Below are 23,441 nucleotides of genomic sequence, written 5' to 3' on the forward strand. Positions count from 1 at the left end.
GCCTGTTCTGTGTGCCAAAGAAGATTCGATTATTCCTTGAACTATTCTCGAGTTGTCCCATCTAAACCTGTTCGTTCAGAGCGAAGGTTCCGGAGGCTGACTATTTCGCAGATACAGACCTTACTACCCCGGGGGGCTTACACCGTCTCTATAGATCTTACCGACGCTTATTGGCATCTTCCCATAGGTCGACGCTTCTCCCCCTACCTTGGTTTCAGACTGGAGCGAAGGGCTTTTGTATTCAGAGCTATGCTGTTCGGGCTCAACATAGCTCCGAGAATTTTCACGAAGGTTATAGACGCAGTCGTTCAACAGTTGCGCAAAAAAGACCTTAAAGTAGCAGCATACCTGGACGACTGGCTCGTGTGGGCTCCTTCAGCAAGGGAGTGCACAGAAGCAATCTCTCACGTTGTCAAGTTTCTGCTATTCCTAAGATTCCAGATCAACTTCAAAAAGTCAAGACTGAACCCAGCTCAGGTTTTCCAGTGGTTGGGGATTCAGTGGAACCTACAGTCTCATACCCTGTCCATACCTCCTTCCAAGAGGAAAGAAATAGCACAGTGAGTCCAGTCTTTGATCAAGTCGAGAAGGACCACCTACGCCTCCGTAACAAACCCTCTCCTCAAGATCAGACTCAAAAGATGCAAGCAGAATTTGGAAGAAGAGAGCCTCCACAGCTCTCCGCGATCATCAGAAGACGACCCCGGAGTTACTACGAAGGCAACTTCGTCCGTGGTCTACTGACAGAAGTCTTTCCAAGACAATTCCGTTGCGCTTTCCTCCTCCGGTATGGATTCTTCACACGGATGCCTCATTGGACAGTTGGGGGGCGGGGGGGGGGGTCATACCCCACTCAAGAAAGTGCAAGGAGGTTGGTCTCAGAGATTCAAGCAATTCCACATCAATATTCTGGAGGCCATGGCAGTCTTCTTGTTCCTCAAAAAGTTACACTTGAAGAACAATATTCACATCCGTCTTGTCTTAGACAGCAAAGTAATAGTTCATTACATCAACAGGCAAGGGTCAAGATCTCCCCAAATAAATCATGTAATGTTCACCATTTTTTGTTAGCTCAGAGGAGGACGTGGCATCTGTCAGCTTCTCACCTTCACAGAGTTCGGAATGTGATGGCAGACTCCCTATCTCGAACACATCCTCTAGAGACGGAATGGTTTCTAGACGAAAAATCATTCTCTTTTGTGCAAGAGTTAGTCCCGGGCCTTCAAGTAGATCTGTTTGCAGCGAGTCTCAACAAGAAACTTCCCAGTTATGTGGCACCAAATATGGACCTGGCAGCAGTGGGCATGGATGTGATGAACATGAATTGGAATCGGTGGGAGAGAATATCTGTCCCCACCCTTAAATCTTCTCTTGAAAGCGTTGGACAAGCTTCGTTCGTTCAGGGGGACAGCAGCCCTGATTGCTCCTCTATGGCCGAAGAGCAACTGGTACCCCATAATGACGGAAATGAACCCCAAGTTGGTGCCTCTACCCAACCCGAGTTTGTCCCAAGAACTACAGAGGAAGACTGTCTTCGCTTCATCATGGAAAACAGAAACCCTTCATCTCATGAGTTTTTCGCATCAGCCCTAGAAGAGAGGTTCAAAATTCAACGAGACAAATTAGCATTTGCAGAAAATTATAAAACTTCCACTACTTTGAATCAGTACGAAACCTCGTGGAAGAAATGGGTTCAATATGTGAAAGATAAAAATCCACTTTCTATTACTATGGATTTTTGTTTAGGGTTTCTGATTAACTTACATGCAAAAGGATTAGCATCATCCATGATTTTGTCGTATAATTCAGCCCTGGCTAGACCCATTTTATATGCCTTTGACATAGATTTTAACTCAAGACCTCTTCAACAAGATTCCGAAAGCTTGTGCAAGGTTAAGACCATCGGCTCCTCCGAAACCGATCTCCTGGTCGTTGGATAAAGTGTTACAATTAGCTTCGGGAATTGACCATCAAATGGCGTCTTTACGAGATTTATCTCAAAAAGTGAATTTTCTAATCGTTATGGCTTCTGGTGCTCGAGTTAGTAAAATTGTGGCTCTCTCTCAGGATGAGGGTCACGTAGAATTTACAGACAATGGTGAAGTTAATTTATACCCTGATCCTACCATTTCGGCTAAGAATGAGCTTCTATTGGGGACCGTGGAAAATAGTTCTCCTTGTAAGTGATCTCACTCTGTGTCCAGTGCAGTGTCTAAAGACCTATCTTGACGGAACAAAGAATTTTAAAAGAGGTCAGTTATTCAAAGGTGAAACGGTGGGATCAGAATTGTCTTTGAAACAAGTGAGAGCAAAATTGGCATATTTTATAAGAAGAGCGGACCTGGCTAGCATGCCTTAAGGTCATGACCCTAGGAAAGTGGCTTCCTCACTCAACTTTTTTCAGTATATGTCCTTTGAGGGTTTACAGGCTTTTACTGGTTGGAAGTCCACCAAGCATTATATGAAGCAATTAGACGAAATACGTCACTTTGCGGTGGCAGCGGGTAGTGTTATTAAACCTGCTGCAATAACGTAGCCCTCAAGTGCGTCCCCGGGCATTCTTCCAGCTTATTCTATTATAGTATACCTACTTTAGAACTGAGTTTAAAATAGTTCAGTTTACATTGTTAGGTATAAGTCTGTATTTTGTATTTGGCCATATTTTTCCTTAATTTTTATCATAAACCCACCTTTTTATGGAGTTATATGGCATATTAATTGGTTTTCCCCTCATGATAAATCAAGTACAAATTATTCGAGGGTGTATAGTTAGGTACATTAGTTGATCAAAATGCTTTCCATTTCACTTGTAATAATTTTGCTCAAAAATTTTGGTAATAAAAGATTGTATACTGTTGGATGCATTTTATTGATAGACCTAATTCCTTTTAGTGGCAATAAATTTAGTACACTATGGTTACTTTCTAACCTTAATGAACTTAATGGATTTGCTTGCAGATGTGTATTTTGTTCCATACCGATTACTCACTGAGTTTATGATATTGGTAGTGTTTATAACATCTCACCATTCATGAGGAGTGTTCTTCACCACGGGAGAGGTTGATGGCCGGTCACGGATCTATCTCCTTAGAAGACCATCACACTTACCAAATTCAGATTGGTTTGGGTTCAAAGTTAAGGTAGAAATTGATACTTATGCTTCATCACATAGGTGGGGAGCATTTTATACTTTGAGGTTTTTCACGCAAAGCCTCACACCGAGTATAGATAATCCTCTGGGACACTCCTATCAGGACGACATGGCTCGAGCCCGAAAAAGGGATTTTGACGTAAGAAAAATCTATTTTTGGGTGAGATAGCCCGTTACTTCCTTTGCTCGTTGGAGGCTTCTATTTCACAGTAGCTCAGCTGCGACGTGGAATGAAGTGGTGGGGTCGGATGGGAGCACAGAAAGGTGATAGGATACGTAGTGGCTCCTCACTTATCCTTCCCCTTAGAGGATTAGACTGGGTAAGGTTTGTTTGGGGTGCAGATATCTATGGTTATCTTAGGATACATCCCTCATTATACACGATATCTTCGGATAGTCGTTCCGTGGGTTGGAAACCCGTGATACCCGACGATAATTCTCTTATAATATCAATCGCAGAAATATTATACAGTAGAAAGTTGCCAGAAGGAACTTCCATCAGGACAACATGGCTATCTCACCCAAAAATAAATTTTTCCTAAGTCAAAATCCCTTTTATGCACTGGTACCTTTCTCTGGCCAATAGCCGGAGATCATGTGATGCAGCAAGTGAGCCCCCACCCTTCTTTTGATGCATCTGTGAAGAGCATCAAATCAGGAGGAGGGACGAGAAGATCCTGACCCTGCGAAGGTTTTCGTCTGCCATCCACAAACTCAAGTCCGTCAACTGTTCCTGAGTAATAGGAACTTGAGTGTCCACTGGATCCGAGTGTTGGTTCCCCACAGACTTTACCTGCCATTGATGCAGCAAGTGAGCCCCCCACCCTTCTTTTGATGCATCTGTGAAGAGCATCAAATCAGGAGGAGGGACGAGAAGATCCAGACCCTGCGAAGGTTTTCGTCTGCCATCCACAAACTCAAGTCCGTCAACTGTTCCTGAGTAATAGGAACTTGAGTGTCCACTGGATCCGAGTGTTGGTTCCCCCACAGACTTTACCTGCCATTGCAGTGATCTTATCCTGAGGCGGCCGTTTTGAACTAGACGGAGAAGAGAGGCTAGGGGAGTTAACAGACTCAACCAACAAGAAGTTAGAACAACATCCTTTCTGAGGAAGGGTGAAGCCACTTCTCTAAGTATGTGTACTCTATCCTCTGATGGGAAGACTTTCTGTTGGACGGTGTCTATTATCACACCGAGGTATACCAGTCTTTGTGAAAGTGGCAGTCATGACTTTTCGAGACTTATCAAAACCGACATATCCTGACAAAACTCGAGAACCATGTCTGAGTCTGCCAGGATTAACCAGTCATCCAGGTATCTGAGGAGACGAATGCCATTCCTGTGAGCCAATGATGACACTAAGGCGAACACTCTGGTAAGGACCTGAGGAGCTGCCGCAAGACCGAAGCATAGTACTTTGAGTTGGTATATTTTGTCCTCGTGTATGAACCATAGATACTTCTTTGAAGACAGATGGATTGGGATCTGGAAGTATATGTTTTTTAGATCCAGTGTGCATATGAAGTCCCTTGGTCAAACCGCCTGAAAGCCCGTGTCTGCCGTCTCCATTCTGAACCGAGTCTGTTGAACAAACTTGTTCAGAGGGGAGAGATTGATGACTGGTCTCCAGCCTCCAGTTGCCTTTTTCACTAGAAAAATTCAACAGTAAAAGCCTGGGGACCCATCCGAAATCTCTTGGAGAGCCCCCTTCGGCAGCATGGTTTGGACTTTGGCCTTGAGGGCCAGCTCCTTTGCGGATACCTTCGCAGGGAAGTTTAGATATACTGGATCCCGAGTCAGAGGAGAGCGAGACTGAATGAACGGGACACGATACCCTAGGGCGATCACTTTGACCGTCCAGGGATCTGTCCCGTGGAACTGCCTCCTTTGCCAGAGTTACTACAGGCCTCTCCCACAGGTGGTAGGGGAAGATGAATGCCATTCCTAGTGGGAGTGACCACATCGGCTACTAACCTTTCCTCCCTTCTTTCCTCTAAGACTTGTTCCCTTTCTGGCCTTTGGACTGAAAGGGACGCATAGACACCTTAGTAGGTCCTGAGGACCAAGAGGTTGAGGGATGAGAAGGTACTTGCTGACTGCGAGAAGACTCGGAAGGTCTTCCATAGGGCCTCGATGTCATAACCCTGGGAGGAGAGAATCATTCGACGATTTCCTCCATCGTTCAACAGCCCTCTCAATCTCCTCTGGAACAAAGGGAGAAGAACCCTCAAGGGTGAAATTCCACAACTGGGAGACTTCCACCTTCAGCATTTGCTTATAGGATTTCCCAATGACGGTATCCCTTCTCTTGAGTATAGTGTTTACCCAAAAGTTCACGACATAGTGCGATAAGAACTCAAGAGTTCAGTTACCCGACAAAAGGAAAGACTCCAAAGTCTTCCAGGCTGACTCCTTAGAAAGGTCATGGGAGCGTACCATGAAGTCCAAGGATTCCAACAATAGGTCAAGCCACGAAGCCACCTGCATGGCGTACTTCGTGCCTCTCTCTATGTTGAGGAGCTCAACTGCCGAGAGGGAGGCCCTCAGACAGGAGAGGGTTTGAGCCGGAAGACCCTTCATTAGAGGTTCCACTGAAGGGTTGAGGAACATGGTCGAATGGGGTTCTCCTTCGATCTCATAGTTCTTCCTTTGGAGGACAAAAGGAAGTGGTAGAGACCGAGAAGAGAAACCTGCCCTCAAGGAAATAAAAGTTCCAATTATCTGGGCAATAGCCTTCCTTTTGGCGGTCGTCAAGCCTTTAGACCAGTGCAAAACTACACTGGTTCTAGGAGGCTTTTGAGTCTCGAAGACCGCATCAAGAACCATATCCTTACCCTCCATGGTGGTGGTACCAGGAGTTGACAGCCTATTGATGGCCCTCATGCATCAGAGGACCTGCCAAAAGGTATGTTCCGACTCACGCCTCTCTTGTTCCTAGTGAAAGTTCAGACTGGCTGCCTTCGGAAGATTTTCATCGTCCATGTCCAAGAGATCATCTATTTCCAGGCAAAGGTCCAGTGCTTGGGGTAGGTCAGGGTCGTCAACGGTATCAATCGAGGGACCCGCCACTGGGGACCTTATATGTGCCTTAGCCAAACGAGCTTCCCTTAACGCAGCGTTCTTTGGTTTGGTCTTAATACCTTGCACTACCTTTGCCCACGATGTTCATCCGCGGTGTTAGGAAGGGGAACTTGCAAGGGTTTAGGGACATCAGCAGCCAAAGCTTTGACAGTGGGAGCTGAAGGCTCTTCCTCAGGTGAAGGTAAAGAAATCAGATGCTGGTACAGAGCACTACCTCTATTTCTTGAGGGTTGAAGGGATGAACAGATATCTCCCTGGGTAAGCCAATGTCCCTACTCGTCCTAGAGTGGATGATATTGGCGTGGGGTGGTGTTACGCCTCTCATCCTTCTCTTCTGCCTGTAAGTCATGGTTTCCCTTGCCTTAACTGGTGTAAAAGGAAGGTTAGCAATATAAGTGTCAAAAGAAGGAGGTACCTCGGCACGATATCGATATGCAGGTGATCTCCGTGTCTTGTCCGATGAGGGTCTCCTTCTAGGGTAAAGACTCCCAAGAGACAAACTCGAAGAAGACTTCAATGGATTTCTTGGATTAGCACTGACTGGAGCAGTCAGAGGCTCTGGCGGTGGAGGAGCCACACCCAAACACTTCTGTAGGGTAGAGAGGAAGGTGCTTACCAATGAAAGGAGCTCAGAATCTTCAGGCAAGCCCTGGGCTTCCTTTGAAAGTTCAGGAGGAGAACGTCCCCTAGGAGAAGCTCCAGAGGGAGCCTGCGCAAATGTAGGGGAGTGTTTTTGTGGCAGCAGGACAGTTCCTTTGACGGACGAGAAAGACGATACGGATTAAGGGGAACATCAGCAAACGTATTAGGAGGCTCCTTAAACCCTTCTGGAAAGGTATTAGAATCCAGAGGCAGAGGCGGAGGTCTTGGTACCGCACTTGCTCGCAGTTCCGAAACCTCTCCTTGTGAATTGCTCACAGCAATTGCAGATTTGCATGCAAAATTGCGAGGTTCGCGCAACAATGGGTGCAATTCATGAGCAAAAGTGCTCGTAACATGAGTCACACTGAAAGAGGAAGGCATAGCAGATTCCTGCTGCTGCAAAGAAGCACCTGCACCCGATGATGTCGGTAAAAGGGGCTTCTGAGTAAGGGCAACCCTAAGCATTGGAGAACGCGTTACATCGGGACAAGCTGCCGAGGGCTGCGTAGAACGCTTTGCTAAAGTCCCCATAGCAGCAAAAGGCACTGGAGGCTTAGCTAAACTCCTGTCTGAGGGACAGTCAGTTTCATGATAAGGGTTGGTCGGAGGTCGTTTAAGAGAAGGACGGATTGAGAGGTTATGCGCTGATGGACTGCGCGAACGCCTACCTTTACCTCTAGACGAGAAACGTCTGCATCGAGACCTAAAACGCGAGCGTCTGGACTGGGATGCTTAGGATCATGCAGAGCGAGATTGCGAAACTTCTCCTCGTGAAGAGGAACGCCTCCGAGCAGGGCGTTGTAAGCGTGAAGCTCTAGAACAAGAACGCCTTCTAGACGAAGAGCATTCGGATCATGATGACCTACGATCCTGATGATCTTCAGATTGTCGCGAGCGACGATCAGGAGAAAAGTGTCCCGTAGGACGAGGAGATGGAGAAGCTCGTCCCCGGGTGCCGCTGGTGGAAGGAACGCTGGGGTCTGGAATACCATCACCAACAAACGAAGAGTTACTATGGGAAGAAACTGAAAGCTGGAAATTACAGGACAAAGTCCCAGGATGGCGAGTAGGATTGTCGTCAGCACGAGGCGGTTGGAGGGGCGAACGCAAGCGATCACCTCGTCCGGGCGTGGAGGGTCCAGGAGAGGATGACAGATGGACTTTGCAAACCTCCTAAGCGAGAGATGTAATAGGGCTCTGGAGAAGGGTCCTTTCTGGCACCGTACTGAAGGAGACGAACAAGTTCTTCCCTCGTGGGGGGCGCAGAAACCTCTAAGGGAAAATGGCTCCCCGGCAGCTGGAGGTGAAATTGTTCCTCTAGGGTAAGCAACTAACCCCCCTATTACCCCGGGGTTGCCAAGGAGTTAGACGGTCTGGGCTCCTGCTCGATCGTCCTTCTGAAGAGCGCAAACAAGAAGGAGATTTTGAAAGAGATTTGGGGGTGCGAAAAGAAGAACGAGCTTTCCTCACTCCTGAGGCAGAAAGATGGCACTTAGCCTTCTCCTTTCTGCGCCATCCAAATTTCTTCCATTGGGAGGCAGGCCACTCCCTACACTGCGAACCATGCTCGCAACGATGCCATCTATATCAAAGAGACAGAGTGAGGGTCGGTATCCAGCGATGACATGAAGGTACCGCATACAGCACCATCGCGGCTAGGACAGGTCCGCATGAAGGGGATCCGAAGCAGCAAGCACACCTGAAAAGAGAGAGATTAAAAATCCAATGACAGCCTTGGGAGGATAGAGACCTCCACTCTCTACCGAGCCAAAAGAAAAAGTGGCATAGCTCTCAGCTGTGACAGTATATGGAGGTGGCTGGATAGCCTCCAGCCACCCCTGGCCTACCCACTCAAGCGGTTAGGCAGGGTTGCCACCTCGCACTAAGTCTAATGGCTACTTTCCAGCTTTGCCGAAAGAATGTCCAAATAAATAACTACAGATTTGTTAGTATGGGAACAAATGCCACTTATTTTATAAACTAAAAACAAATAATATAACAGTAACAACAATAAAGATTATAATGTGTGGTAAGATTTATAATAAAAGTGCAAAAACATTAGGCTGGTCTTGGAATAGCCATTCGTCCATTACATGGAGTAGATGATATAAACATTTTTCTTTTAAGATATTTTGGGATTCGCCCATTTACATGGAGTCGTCTTTGATACAGTAATATACAATACTGTATGTAACATACAATTTTTTTAAATACATGGGCTTATTTTGATTACAAACAATTTTGAAGTGCCCATGTAATACTCTTGTAAAGAATACAGTAAGTTACATATTTAATTTATGGGTATTACTGATACTTTATCCATAAGAACTATTAAACATTACAATTACCTTGAAAATGCTTCTGCAACATAAGCACCAGTAGAGGATGGCGAGCGGTGGACCTCTTCATAAGTACTAATAGGTAACTTACTGGGGCTTGGTAATGCTTGTAGGGTTGATTCACCCGCTAATTTCACTACAACAATTCTGTGTGAAATGGAAATAAAATACAGTATTCTACCTATACATTGAAAAAAATTATTTCCTCAAAAGCTCAATATCATATAATATACGATTAAACATTTACAGGGAAAACATATACATATGGACAATGTCAAATTAAAACAGGTGGTTCCAAGAACTATTAAACATGTCAACTTTTACACACAGTATACCAGAATTCCCTACCCATACAAACAGCATACGCAATGATACAAGTTCCATTAAGGGAAAAAATCTACAAATATTTAGTAATATCCTATCTAGCATTCAACTATAAATTGCAAGGTTGTCTACTGAATAATACACTACTGTGTAATAAAATAAAACAGAATTTTAATAATATAATTTCTTATATCTATACTCACCTGATGTTCATAATGCTCCCTCTCCAGGAGCTCAGTTTATTCAACCTTACCCATAATTTTCCCATTTTCTTTCCTTTATTAAACACATCCAACTAGTAAATAAAGAAGCATTCTAGTGGTAAGTGGTAACCGACAATTCATTCTCTGTCTCTCCTCAGTTTCAAAGTCAAAATTATCCCTATCCTCTTGATACCACAAAGCATTGGGTAGGAGGAAGGGCATGTATATGAACACCAGGTGAGTATAGAAAAGATTTTATTATTCAAATTCTGTTTATTTCTATGAACCTCCCTTGATATTCATATTGCTGATTACCACACACTACTGATTTGAAACAATCGACTGTAGCTTGCTTAATAAAGCTATTGGAAATACCAAACTGAAGCTTGTTTAAATACCACACTGTAGCTTGTCTCAATATTTCTTGAACTAAATGATACTTTGAAACCAAATCAATTATTACAGGAAATCAATCAAAACCCAGCATACTTGAAGATAAGGGAGTTGAAAGACAAATGAACTCGAAATTAAAACGGATTTTGAGCGAAGCGAAAAATCTATTTTGGGGGGAGATAGCCATGTCGTCCTGATGGAAGGTTCCTATAAGTAGCTTCCAAGGGATATTTGAACTACAGTGATATTCCCAGAGAATTTACCTTTAAGTCTCCAGAATTCTAACTCCTGGCGCGAATATCCCTAAAGTTTCTCTTAAGGATATCGCATAAATCAGGGGACGTATATCTTGATACGACACATAGCTATCTTCACCCCGAATAGCGTTTTCACCTCGAGGGGGAGGAGTGGCAAATTAGAAGGGGAGCCGTTATCAAGGTTACCCTTCCTCCCATACTACTATTGAGTATCTAGATGGCACTGTAACAAAGATGGCGCTTATTCCTAGTAGCATTGAGCATGGTGCTACAGATATAGTAGTTTCAGGAGGGATCCTGGCAAGGCCTTTTCTATAGAAAAAGAGGGCGTGTCCATCAGGACGACATGGCTATCTCAGCATGTTGAGGACCTTCAGCAGGAGATTGGATGGAAGGAACAGGAAATTCCGAGTCCATCCGTTCCAAACTAGGGACATGGCGTCCGTTATCTCCTCTAGAGGGTCCTCGTATGGGGCTACATATCGAGGTATTTTGTTGATGACGCTCGTCACGAAGAGGTCGATCTGCAGTTCCGGGATTTGTTCCAAGATGGAAGAGAATGAGTCTGCGTCTGTGGACCATTCTGACTCTATCGGCTTGAGCCTGAGTAGAGCATCCGCTGTCACATTGACGATCATTTGTAAGTGAACTGCTGATAGGTGCCATCTCTTTAGGCAAGGGATGGCTAATATCACATGGATTATATGGGACGATCTCGAGCCTTGTTGGTTCAGACATCTCACTATCACTTCGGTGTCCAAGATCAGCCTGATGAGGGCTGATCTGCGTGGGGACAATTTTCCCAACGACAAAAGGACTGCCATGGCTTCCAAAATGTTGATGAGAAGGGCTTTGAACAGAAATGACCAAGTCCCTTGGACTTTCCTTTGATGGGAGTGAAATCCCCATTCTTCCGTCGAGGCATCCATGTGGATGATCACCGATGGTAGAGGTAGTTGCAAGGGCACGGTCCACATTAGGCTCTTGGCCTTCGACCACGGCTTGAGAAGTGATCAAAGTAAGGCCGATATCGGTCATTTTAGATCTCTTCAAGCGTTTGATGCGTATCTTCTCCAGACTCCTGACGCATCTTTCAGCTGTGCTCTTAGCACTGGGTTTGTCACTGCTGCGAACTGGAGAGAGTTCAGTACTCTTTCCTGTTAGTGTCTTGAAATCCTGTCGGATTACAGTAGTCTCTTGACCGACCCTGCGATCTCCTCCTCCTTCCCTGAGGGAACGGAGACACAATGTGACCTCAGGTTCCAATGGTTTTCCAGCCATTGAAATCTTTGAGCTGGAGAGAGTCGAGACTTCTTGAAGTTGATTTTGCATCCCAGATGTTCCAGGAACTGGGTTTCTTCTTTGGATGCTTGCAGACCAGCCGCTTCGGGTGCTGCCCACACCAGCCAGTCGTCCAGGTACTCTGTTACCTGAACAATTTCCAGGCGTGGTTGTTGCACGACTGCGTCTGCCAATTTCGTGAAGATACTTGGGACTATGTTTAGTCCGAAGAGTATGGCTCTTAGAACATACTTTATTTTCTGTAACTTGAATCCTAGGTAGGAGGAGAGGGGGCGACTGACTAGAAGGTGCCGAAAGGCATCTGTCAGGTCTATCTAGACTGTGAGCACCCCTTATTGTAGCAGGGTCCTTATGTGTTGAAGGATTAACATCCTGAACTTGCTGTTTTTTATGAACTTGTTGAGTGGCGACAAGTCCAGAATGACTGAATTTTTCTGACTCCTTCTTGAAAACACAGAACTGCCTCTCTGGAATTCAACGGACTTTAGTCCTATCTTGATTAGGCCATGGGCCCAAGGATCGAAGGTCCAACAATCCTGAAATTGTTGGAGCCTCCTTCCTACTTGAAGCCTCTCCTTACTTCGATTGATCGGAGGGTTTACCTCCTCGACTGCCTACCTGGGGCATCGCGGTCACAATAACTGTGGAATATTGTTGAGCAGGCAGAGGGGAAAGTCTAGACTTCTTCGTCTTCCTCTTAGGTTGGGGACCCACATCCGGGGAAGACTTCCTCTTTGAAGAGATGCCCCACTTCTGGAGAAGATTCCTATTCTCCGTGATGGCTTTCTCGTCTACCTCTTTGACTACTTCGTTCGGAAAAAGGTCTTTACCGCAGATGTTAGAAGATATCAGCTTCCTGGGTTCATGTTTCCCTGTTGCAGCAGCGAACACAAATTCTCTACAGGCTCTCCTAGCCTTCATGAAAGCATACAGGTCTTTTACTAGGGTGGCCATATGCATTTTGGCCAGGACCATGAGCATGTCTTGGGTACTACGTTGGCCTGCACACATTTCTATGCAGTTTTGTATGGATAAAGAGGTCGCAAGTCTCTCCTTCATCTCTTGTTCCTTGCACAAGAGAAAGTCAGAAAGTTTAGGGAGATTCTCGCTAAATTGTCGACCAGCGATGTCTGCATCCAGTTTCCCTACTGAGAAGGTTAGGTGGACTTCCTTCCATTCCTTCTCCTGCATGGGCAAGGCTAACGATAAAGGCCTGCACTCCTCTAGTGCAGGGCATGGTTTGCCTGCCTCCACTGCCTTGGCAACAGATTTCAATGCCTTCGACGTAAAGGGGAAGGCCATAGAAGCAGGAGCAAGAAAGGTAGGGTGTTTCTTGCTCAAGGCGGACACTTTCGATACCGAATAGCCCGCCTTTGTCAGGCTGCTTGACTAGAGAGCCTGTGCCTTATCGTGGTCAAAAACCATGACCTCCTTCGGTTCTGTCTCCTCTTTTGACATTGGTTCATGCTTCAGTTGAATGAAGCAATCAGGGTAAGCCTTAAGGCTTGGCCAAAACTGGATGTCGTCTAAGGGGACAGCTCCCATCGTCTAAGGGGACAGCTCCCATCTTCTCTGAGATGTAAAGTTTGCCATTAAAAATCGGCATAAACTCCGCATACCTCCAGGGATTGGTTTTGGAGCAGGTCGGGAGGTCCTGGCCTCTGGGTAGCTTGTATGACCCTGGGAAGCGAAAGGTCTCGTTTGCGAATATTCTCCATTAAATCCGTAAGATGGGCCAGTGCCTGGCTCATGTTGTCCAATGGAGGGGTAGAAGGTGAAAATGTCAAGGGTAACGGCTCCGGTGCCGGTACAGACGGAAAAAATTCCGACGCGAAATCATCATCTTCTTCTAGAGGTAGAGCAGACTCTCCCTCAGGATAAATCACTAACAGATCTTTTCCAGTGTCCCTAGACACTTCCGACATCCTTACCTTCTGGTAGATGTCCATACTTTGCAATGCCTCCCTGCCATTCGTCTCGATGGTAATCAGGACGCAGGGAGATGCAAGTTGTGATTGGGGCACAACCATTTCACTACCCGCTTTCGGGAACAGTAATCAACGCATCCTATCGTTAGGTAGGCATGGTCCCGGAGAGTTCTCCTGGAACCCTCTTACTCACCAGCACAGTTTTTCACGTGCCACATCCCTTGACTCCGTTGACTTGGGGTCATCGAAACCTTCGGTCACCAAGGTCTGGCAGATATTACAGACTTGGGGGTCCCAATATTGCAGGGATTCGGTAATGATGGTGCCGGGGGCATGAGACCTGCACGTTTTGTGACAATAGAAGTTCCTACTCCTATGGTTGCAGAAGGTCGCATCACATTTCATCTGGGGTTCCTTCTGTAAAGAAAGGAAAATAAAATGAGTATACGATTGTTTATCTCACCTGATAAACAAATATTTATATTTTAATCATTATAGCTTAGGATAGTAAGCTAGAAAGAAATATTGTGGGGTAAGTATTAACTGATTTCAATCAGAGTTTTGAAGGAATTCTATTCTTTCAATATAGAGCTGGCCTCAGCAAAAGACTGTACAAGGGTACACAAGGTATGTTGGAAATTAACTACTGTATAATAAATACTAGTTTTCTGTTTGCAATATATACTATATTGCAAATATACGGGCTACTGTATAATCATATACTGTAGTTGAGCCGGTGTGTTGCCATCATGGCTAGCACCTGGCGGCACAGTCCGGCTGGCACGTCGTCGGCTGGACTAGAAATTAGAACAACACATACTTGTGTAACCCTCCCAGCCAATTGCTGTGACCTCCCTTTTCAATATTAAGACTATAGTGTTTCCTGATCAGGGAAAACTCAAAAGAGAAGGGTTCTAACCTCTAGAGATAGAAAAGTGTACTACCACTGTCCCCTCTAAACTATTTAATATTGTAGGGTAAGTTATCAACTGATTTCTAATCAGAGTATTGAAGGAATTCTATCTTTCTACATAGGATTGGTCTCAGCAAAAGACTGTGCAAGGATACGTAAGATATGCTGGAAAATAACTACTGTATAATATATACAATAGTTTTCTATCTGCAGTATATACTATGCTGCAAATATACTGGCTACTGTATAAACCTATACTGTTTGGGTAGTACCTGGCAGTACTGGTACAGTCGGCATGCCGCCGACCGAGTAAGTACCTGGCGGCGCCGGCCCAGCCGACTTGCTGCCAGCTTGTTAGTACCTGGCGGCACTAGCTGACAGAGAGAAAAAGCATGGAGTGAAGGGCTGCCTTATTAAACTGTATGTTTACAATAAATAAGGGAGTAAGTATATATCCTTACAGCCTTCCTCCAGAAAGAGAGTTCAAATGGAAGGGGAGAATGAATCATTCAGGCTTCCATCCAGCCGCAAAATCCGTTGCCGGCCTTGCCGGCTTCCGGACTGTGGAAAGAACCTTCAACAGCAGAAGGGTCTCCCACCAGCAGCCGTCATAGCCGGCACAACCTTCCCGGACCCTTCTGTCCATAGGGGAAAGACTGAATGACTAAACAGCTGCTTATGAAGGAGCCCGGCCGGCCCCGCAACCCACCTTGCAAGCGGTGAGATTGCAGGACAATGGCCACAGGAATGCGATGGCTAAGTCATCGCTAAATGACAGAAAGGGGAGGGAAGAGGGTCCTGTACCCAGTGTAGAAGAAGGTGGTAGGATTGCCACCCTTTCCACACAAGAGTGAAACAATGTTTCAATATCGGCGCCATCCTAGGCGGCAGAAGAATAACTATTCGGATCTTGTCAAGATTAGCGAACCCAACCATCACCGGGTTCGCTATTCTTTACATGTGGAAAATTGGGTTCCTTATTCTTGACATGTGGTAAATTGGGTTCCCTATTCTTGACATGTGAAAATGGGATTCGTTAATCTTTACACGAGCTTTTCAGTTGCTACTAAAAGCTACTATTAACTTGTTGAACTTTCTTTTGTTCACTTAAATAGCTAGTTAAATATTTTTGTATTTTTGTACTTACTTGAACAGCTGGATGAGTAATTAAACAAGTCCAAGCATTTCAATTGCTAGTTAAAGCTTCTATTTACTTGCTAAACATTTTTCTATTCACTTAATCAGCTAGTTCAATTTTTTCCTACTTACTTAAACAGCTGGTTGAGTAATTACCCAAATCCTTCAAAAATGGTTTTCATCTATATAATATAAAAGAAAAACTAATTTAGATATTCAGATATCCATTATCCCTCAAAACTGAGGTTGTGAAACCATTAGTTGGGAAGGAAATGTTACCCATGATTGACTGGATGAAGAACAAATCAATTATTCGACGGGAATTAAAATGTGAATCATGCATATTTATGAACTGGATATAGTGCAGGGCCTCTGTAGACTGTTATGTCTGGAAGTGCCAAGTAAAAGATTGTTCACGGTATAAACGAAACTCATCAATAAGGCAGGACTCATATTTTTGCAAAATCAAAAGTAAAATTGCAGCTGTGGATTCATGTCATATATTGTTTGTGCAATGAAATGCGGGAACAGGAAACTTCTCGTATTGTAGATATGTCTCGGCAGACCATAGTGGATTTTTATAGTTTATTTAGAGAGGTGTGTACGAGACATTTTGAGCTTAATCCTATAAAACTTGGTGGGCCTGGGATAATAGTTCAAGTTGATAAAATCGTGCTTTCCACATAAACCTAAAGACCATCAAGGACGATCCCCTACGCGCCAAGTCTGGGTTTTTGGCTTGGTAGATACTAGTACATCTCCAGCAATGGGATATATGAAAATAGTGGAACACAGGGACCATGAGACATTTCTATCAATAATAGAAAAAGTAGTGAGACATGGATCAACTATTCACAGCGATGAATGGCGAGCCTATAGAAATATAGCTAATTATCAAAACTACCAGTACAGAACCGTGAACCACTCTTTGCACTTCCTTGACCTGGAGGCAGGCATCCACACACAGCATATTGAGTGGTATTGGGCAAAGCATAAAGCAAAATTCAAGAACATGCGAGGATGCAAGCGTGAATTTATACGAAGCTATTTGAACCAGTTTATGTGGATGAAACAAAATACAGGTAACAGATTAATTGAGTTCTATCATCTAATTGCTTCTCAATTTCTTTTTGATTCCTAAGATGTTGGTTTTAACTTACTTTTAACTTTTTTTGTGACTCATAAGATATTGATTTTAATAGAAAGCTTTTAACTTATTAATTTTTCTTCCATCAATAAAGTGATCATTTATATTTCTCACATATTTTTTCTTCATTTACCTTTTCTATTTTTTCTTCATAGTCCAGAACATTTCATCAAGTTTGGCGAACCCAACCATCACCGGGTTCGTTATTCTTGACGTGAGGGTAATTGGGTTCGCTATTCTTTACAAGTGGAAAATTGGGTTCGTTATTCTTTACATGTAGACAATGGGGTTCCTTAATCTTGACATGGAAATGTTGGGTTCGCTAATCTTGACAAGATCCAACAATTCTTCAGCCTAGGGTCTGCCGAAATACCAAGTGTAGAGGAAGGCGGCAGGATTGCCGACGAAGAGTGAAACAATGTTCCAGTGCCGGAGCCATCCTAGGCGGCTGAAGAATACTATTCTTCAGCCTAGGGACTACCGACACAGGACTAGTCTTCTAGACCGCAGGGGAGAAGGCGGCAGCAACATACTACCACCTCAGGTGCGGCCTAGGGAGGCTTAGCCTCCTATGCCGGCAGCTGTGAGCCGAAATGGGAGTGACTACTCATCCTGCTGCTCTGCGGCCGGCAGAAAGACTGAATACTCTGAGGTTCTGTCGAAAACCAAAGCCGGGACCTCGCCGGCAAAGGTGGGAGACAGAAAACCCTAGCCAAGTCAAGCCGGAGTGAACTACTCTATGGCAAGACCAGAAAGGGTTGCCACCTGTGGCGGCACTCAGAGGGAAGTAGGGATTACCCTTAAATCTCTACAGGAGACAAGTATCGAGTTATATAATTCTAGGAGATGTACTATCTCCCACTGAATTAATAAAACGATACCCAAGGGTAAACGGGGATAATGTCTGAAAGTATACTACAGCGCCTAGGCTAGGTAGCCTAGCGCTAGACTATCTCGGTTACCTAAATCGCCGAGACTCTAACGTATACGATCGACAAGGGAAGAGGAAATATGCATACAATATAAATCTTCACTAGTATAATTGTGCCTAAATAGCTTTCATAATTTATTAATGCTATTACAACCGGGAAAGTCGTTCTACTAACTAAATAACGCATGTATAATGAACGACAGCACCCAATGGCACCTCTGGTGAAAGGCCTAGCTCCTTAACACAATAAATTACTCTAATTCACTGTGAAGCAGGAGCTAAAAATTATACACTGTAAAGAATAAATACTCAACTTTCCAGAGGTGAAAGCAGCTGTATATTGCATATTAAATCCTCTCAAAAACGATCAAAACATTTGAACAACAGGGAACACCACTGTGCAAAATCGCTACAAATATAGGAATAAGCGCCATCTAGATACTCAAAAGTAATATGGGAGGAAGGGTAACCTTGATAACGGGTCCCCTTCTAATTTGCCACTCTTCCCCCTCGAGGTGAAAACGCTATTCGGGGTGAAGATTGCTATGTGTCGTATCAAGATATACATCCCCTGACTTATGCGATATCCTTAAGAAAAATTCTAAGGACATTCGCGCCAGGAGTTAGAACTCTGAAGACCTAAAGGTAAATTCTCTGAGAATATCACTGTAGTTCAAATATCCCTTGGAAGTTACTTATAGGAACCTTCCATCAGGACGACATGGCTTGAGCCCAAAAAATCAATTAGACAATCACTCTGTAGCTACTATGGGGCCTAGACCCTACATAATCTTCATAAGCAAACCATGACTTCTGAAGGATGTTTAGCATAAACCAACTTGGTTAGATTTACATCTAATTCTTTGTGAGCTACTGTGACCAAACTTCAAATTATGAATAATTCATTTTTTTTTAAAAGGGTGCTAGGGTGTTTAAGGACTATAATCCCACAAAACAAAATAGGGATGCTAATTCTAATTACTGAAAATTTGTCCAAATAATACTGAACAGATCTTTCAGGGCAAGGAAATCTATTGAAATACTGTACTTTCATACATTTTGATAAAAGCTATGTGGGAAAAATTTAAGCAATCTCTTGGCCTTACAATAATCTTTCGGCTCTAAAATGATGGCAAAAGGGACAGAAACATCCTGTGTTCTCAAGAGAATACTTTGAAAGATAGCATTTGTTACTTACTTAGTTGTTTAGCTGAAGCTTATACCAATAGGAAAAAGGTTTTAGCCATGAGATCTTTACGAAAACTATTTCAATTGTTCAAAATTTGAACCTTTCAAATAAATACATGTAATGTACAACCAAAACCCAATTCCAGCAAAATAGTCTTACTATTGTAGGTCTTTCAATACACAATAATTTAATGTACTGTAAATGTTAAAATGCCCAAAAAGGAAAAAATCTAATACCAGATGACCGAGAACAGAGCAAGGCATGGGTCTAAATCCCTTAATGGCTGATATTCAACATTTATCATCATAAAAATAGAATTGTAAAAATCTATTATCATTATTACTAGCGAAGCTACAACCCTGGTTGGAAAAGCAGGATGCTATAAGCCAAAGGAACAGGGAAAAATAGCCTGGTGAGTGAAGGAAATGAACTAAACGATATGAAAATTAACAAATAATAAATATAAAATACCTTAGGATCAGTAATAATATTAAAACAGATCCATCATGTATAAACTAGGAAGAGAGACTTATGTCAGCTTCTTCAACATAAAAACATCTGCTACAAGTTTGAACTTCTTAAGTTCCATCAATTCAACTCCTCCATTATGAAGTTCATTCCACAATCTGGTCACAGCTGGAAAAAAAACTTCTAGAATACAGCGTAGTATCAAGTTTTATGATGGAGAAGACAAGACTGATAGAATTAACTCCAAGCTAGGTCTAGTCGTTGTATGAACTCTTGGCTTTACACCCATCAATATAAACATTCTATTGTTTTTTAAAATTAAAATAGGTAGATTGTTTATAAAACATTAGAAAATTTCATAAACCCCTTATTTCTGAGGAAACAATGTATAGTCTCCATTCAGTTAGATGTAGCAGGGATGGTGCTAACATCTTGGTTTAAGCCTCACCATTACAGGTGTCTAAACGATCAGTTAAAAATGTAGGAGACTAATATTATCTTTGTTGTAGGGCAAAGTAAATACATAATTCAAGGGTCTGTGAGAAGAGCTTGGAGCTGGAAGATAATATGTATCTCTAGACTTTACTGAAAAGTGCATTAAAATCACAAGTTACCATTTGAGGAATTAGATTAAGGTTTGAAAAGGGTAGGTTAGAACTGGAATAACACTATGAACTGAGAATTAAATGAATTTCTTAGCTACAAATAAAAAAAAAACATTACTAATATTAAAATCCTACTATAACAAAAGCTAACTTCATAGCTTAAAAAAAAAAAAAAAAAATTGGAGAAAACGCAGTGTCGTAATTCCCTTTTCTGGGTCGAACCTGTGGCGCCGGGCGAAAAGTCCTACTTGAATACCTTTTCTGATAAAAACCTTCCAATTATACCAGAGAAAGATAAAAGCATGGAATGCTGAGGTTACAACCCTCGCGCGAGCACCTTTTGGGTGTCGTGTATAAAGCAAAGGCGCGTGAAATCCACTATTCACAGGTTGTCTTCCATTTAGTTAATTCCTTCGCCAAAGGGATGGGCCGATACAGAGGCCCTAGACACATCCCCATCGCCGCACCACCCACGCCACGACGCGAGCGCCATCTGAACATCATCCTTCTTTTGGAATTCAAAGTGTTGAATGGTTTTGTTGTGCTCTCGGTCTTTTTTATCTATCGTGGATTTATTTTGTCATGTCCGAAGCTCCATCTTCACACATTCCAATGTTAAGTACCATAGTTTGTTTTGACAGTATTTTATTGTACCGGGCTTGTGTTTTATATCCAGTATAGTCTGTTTTATTATTCCCGTCTGGCCTTTCATGGCGGCCATTGTTTGTTCACTTGTTTGGGAATTCATCTTTATCTGCCCGTTTAGTACTCTGTCACTTAGGTTCTTGGTTAAGTCCCTGGCCTTATGCCTTTAGAACCGTTATTATTATTTTTATTTTTATTTTTTTGTGTATTTATGCTCATGGTACTTTTTGCTAGTAAGTCCAGCCTACGAACGAGATAGCGATTTAGCTTTGTTTTTGTTTAGTAACCGCCCGAGGCGTTCGTCTCGACTGTGCTATTTATTTTAAGTTTTAACGGATGCTATTCTTCGATCGTAGTGTTATATGGATGTACATTTTTATTTTATACGTTTGTAATAGTGTTTTGTGATTTTTAGTCCTGTTTTTGTGTCCAAGAGAGCGAGAGATTGGGGTCCCCGTTTTCTGTTCGCAGTCACGAGTTACCCCTTTCTCTCGTTTTCTTTCTTAGCTCCGGTGGGGGAGCGGATTTCCCGTTTTCCGTTTTGTGCGTTCAGCGGGTTCTCCCTCCCTCACCTCTCCCCCTCTGGGTGGATGATAACTTACGAGTTATTTATTTTTCGTGACTTTTCAATTGTTAGCGTTATTTTGGTCCGTGTTTCGTCCTCTCCCCGTTACGGCTCGGGAGTAGTTATGAACGTTTTCCACTCCGCCTTGAGTTATACTCCGCCACGAGGGATTCTCAATAACTTTCGTTCTATTGTTATATTTATATTGTTTACTACATGGGACGGGCTTCATATTGTTTAGATACGACCCTCCGGTGGCCCTTACTTCGGTCTCAGGCCACGGCCATATCCACAATAGCCTTTGTTATTACAACTGTGTTGTTATTCACAATAATTATTCAGGACCTTTCTTCTCCCTCCGGCCTCACCGGAGATCGTAAATACGCTTTACTATAATCTAAGCTTTAGTCTTTAGCTACGACTTAGCTTTTTATCTTTCACAATTGAATTATTAGCCACAATTGAATTATTCAGGGCATCTCATTATCCTCCGGCGTCACCGGAGGTCGCCCAAACACTTAACACTTAAAGTTGCCTTAGCTAATTAGCTAAGGCTCCTTTATTCAGGACATTTCATTACGATCCGGCCTCACCGGAGCTCCGGCTTCACCGGAGGTCGCCCATACACTTCACACTTATATTTGCCTTGCCTTTAGCTAAGGCTGGTGTTTGTATTTATTTTAAGGGCATGTCACTGCTTCCCCGACCCTTGGAGGTCGGCGGATTACTTTAAGCTTTTTATCCTTATGTCATTAACAGACATTGGGTGCATTACAAATATACAGACAATTGAATTTTAAAGTGCCAACAATGGTATGGGGCAGTATCAACTTAAAGTTAATAGTTAGTTGTTTGGTCAATGCAATATGGGTGCTTAGGTAATTCAGTGAGTGCCAGAACTCTAAAATAATAGGTTTTTATCCCTTATCAGAGTTTCAAGCATCACCAGACTCATGTCTCCTTTCTTTTACAGAAGGCCCGTTGTACTGCTGAAGGATGCTCTGCCTCGTTCAGCGACCCCGTTGGGCATGACCTCTGCCGGTCTCATGCTCACTGCTCCATTCCCTTTATCCAGGAACCGGGACAGGCCCAATACCCAGTGTGGTTCCCGGATTTGTGCTCGTTCTGTTACGAGTTGTCGTCAGTTCTGCTGAATGATGATGTAAGTGGGTTTTCCCTTTGTTCCTTATTTCTCGTTGGCAGACACTAATATAGACATGAATATGATATACACAGTATATTTAGGAGGGCAAACCCCCTCCTCCATCACTAATCACTGCAAATCTTACAGGCCGATGATGTGTCTCTTCGGTCAGCAAGGGCTACTCTTCGGCCGTGGGTGTCGGGCTTTGGCAGGAATGCCCCGTCTGGCGCACCCTATCTCCTCGATGGGGATATGGCCTCCCGTCTCTTTCCAGGCTCGACTACTGCTGCAGTCTCTCCTGACCTTGCTGCCCCTTTAATTGAAGAAGTCAGGGCTACCATTTCCGTGGAGGACGAAACCCTCGTACCGATGGACATGGCTGGTCTGGATATAGACGTAGAACCCAGGGACGAGCAGGTAAGTGGTGCCGAGTTGGTGGAAACCCTTTTCTCTCCTACTCCCTCTTCTACCTCTTCCTTTCTAGGTTTTGATAACTCTAAGGCTTCTCCTCGGGATCCCTCTGCCTCCGTACGACCCAAGGTGAAGCCACTTCGAACTTATAAGACTTCAGCTTTGCCAGTATCAACGTCACCGGTCCCCGGACCCTCGACAGCTCCTGATATTCATATTGCTCCTCGTAAAACCACTACTCCTAAGAAGTCTAAGTCTACCAAATCCAAGAAAAAACCAACGGGTGACTTTCAGGTACCCTGGGCTGATCTCCTCCCCATCCAACTGATCAAAGGATTGGTCAGGGATCAAGTTCAACATCACTCTGGTGCAATAACAGAGATTAAGGATATGATGGCTACTCTGATCCACGCCGGAACTCAGTTCCCTCCCCCTTCTGCCCCAGACGCATCGAAGCTGCCGCCCTTCGATAAAAACAATCCTTGGCGGTTTGCTTTGCATGCTCCATTCGTAGATGGCTCCCTAACTCTGGAGGGCATGGGCACCCGCCCTCTAGAGGACCTGGAGTTCTATCCCCCGGGCCTAGCATTCCCGTTCAATGGTTTTGTACGGTTAAAGGAACATGCATTGGTCCGTATGGACAAGGTACCGAAGGAAACGGTCAT

The 23,441-nt window shown here is 43.8% G+C and overlaps 1 protein-coding gene across 1 annotated transcript in view; it reads right to left on the reverse strand.

Moving 5' to 3' along the window:
• The window catches only part of Ptp69D (Protein tyrosine phosphatase 69D), a 651,708-nt gene that overhangs the window by 407,008 nt on the left and 221,259 nt on the right, over window positions 1–23,441 (reverse strand). Inside the window, exon 6 of the mRNA XM_068380055.1 lies at window positions 9,224–9,361. Coding sequence (XP_068236156.1) covers window positions 9,224–9,361 — 138 coding nt within the window. The remainder of the gene's footprint in view (window positions 1–9,223; window positions 9,362–23,441) is intronic.

The sequence above is a fragment of the Palaemon carinicauda genome, chromosome 9, assembly GCF_036898095.1.
Source record: "Palaemon carinicauda isolate YSFRI2023 chromosome 9, ASM3689809v2, whole genome shotgun sequence".
NCBI lineage: Eukaryota > Metazoa > Arthropoda > Malacostraca > Decapoda > Palaemonidae > Palaemon > Palaemon carinicauda.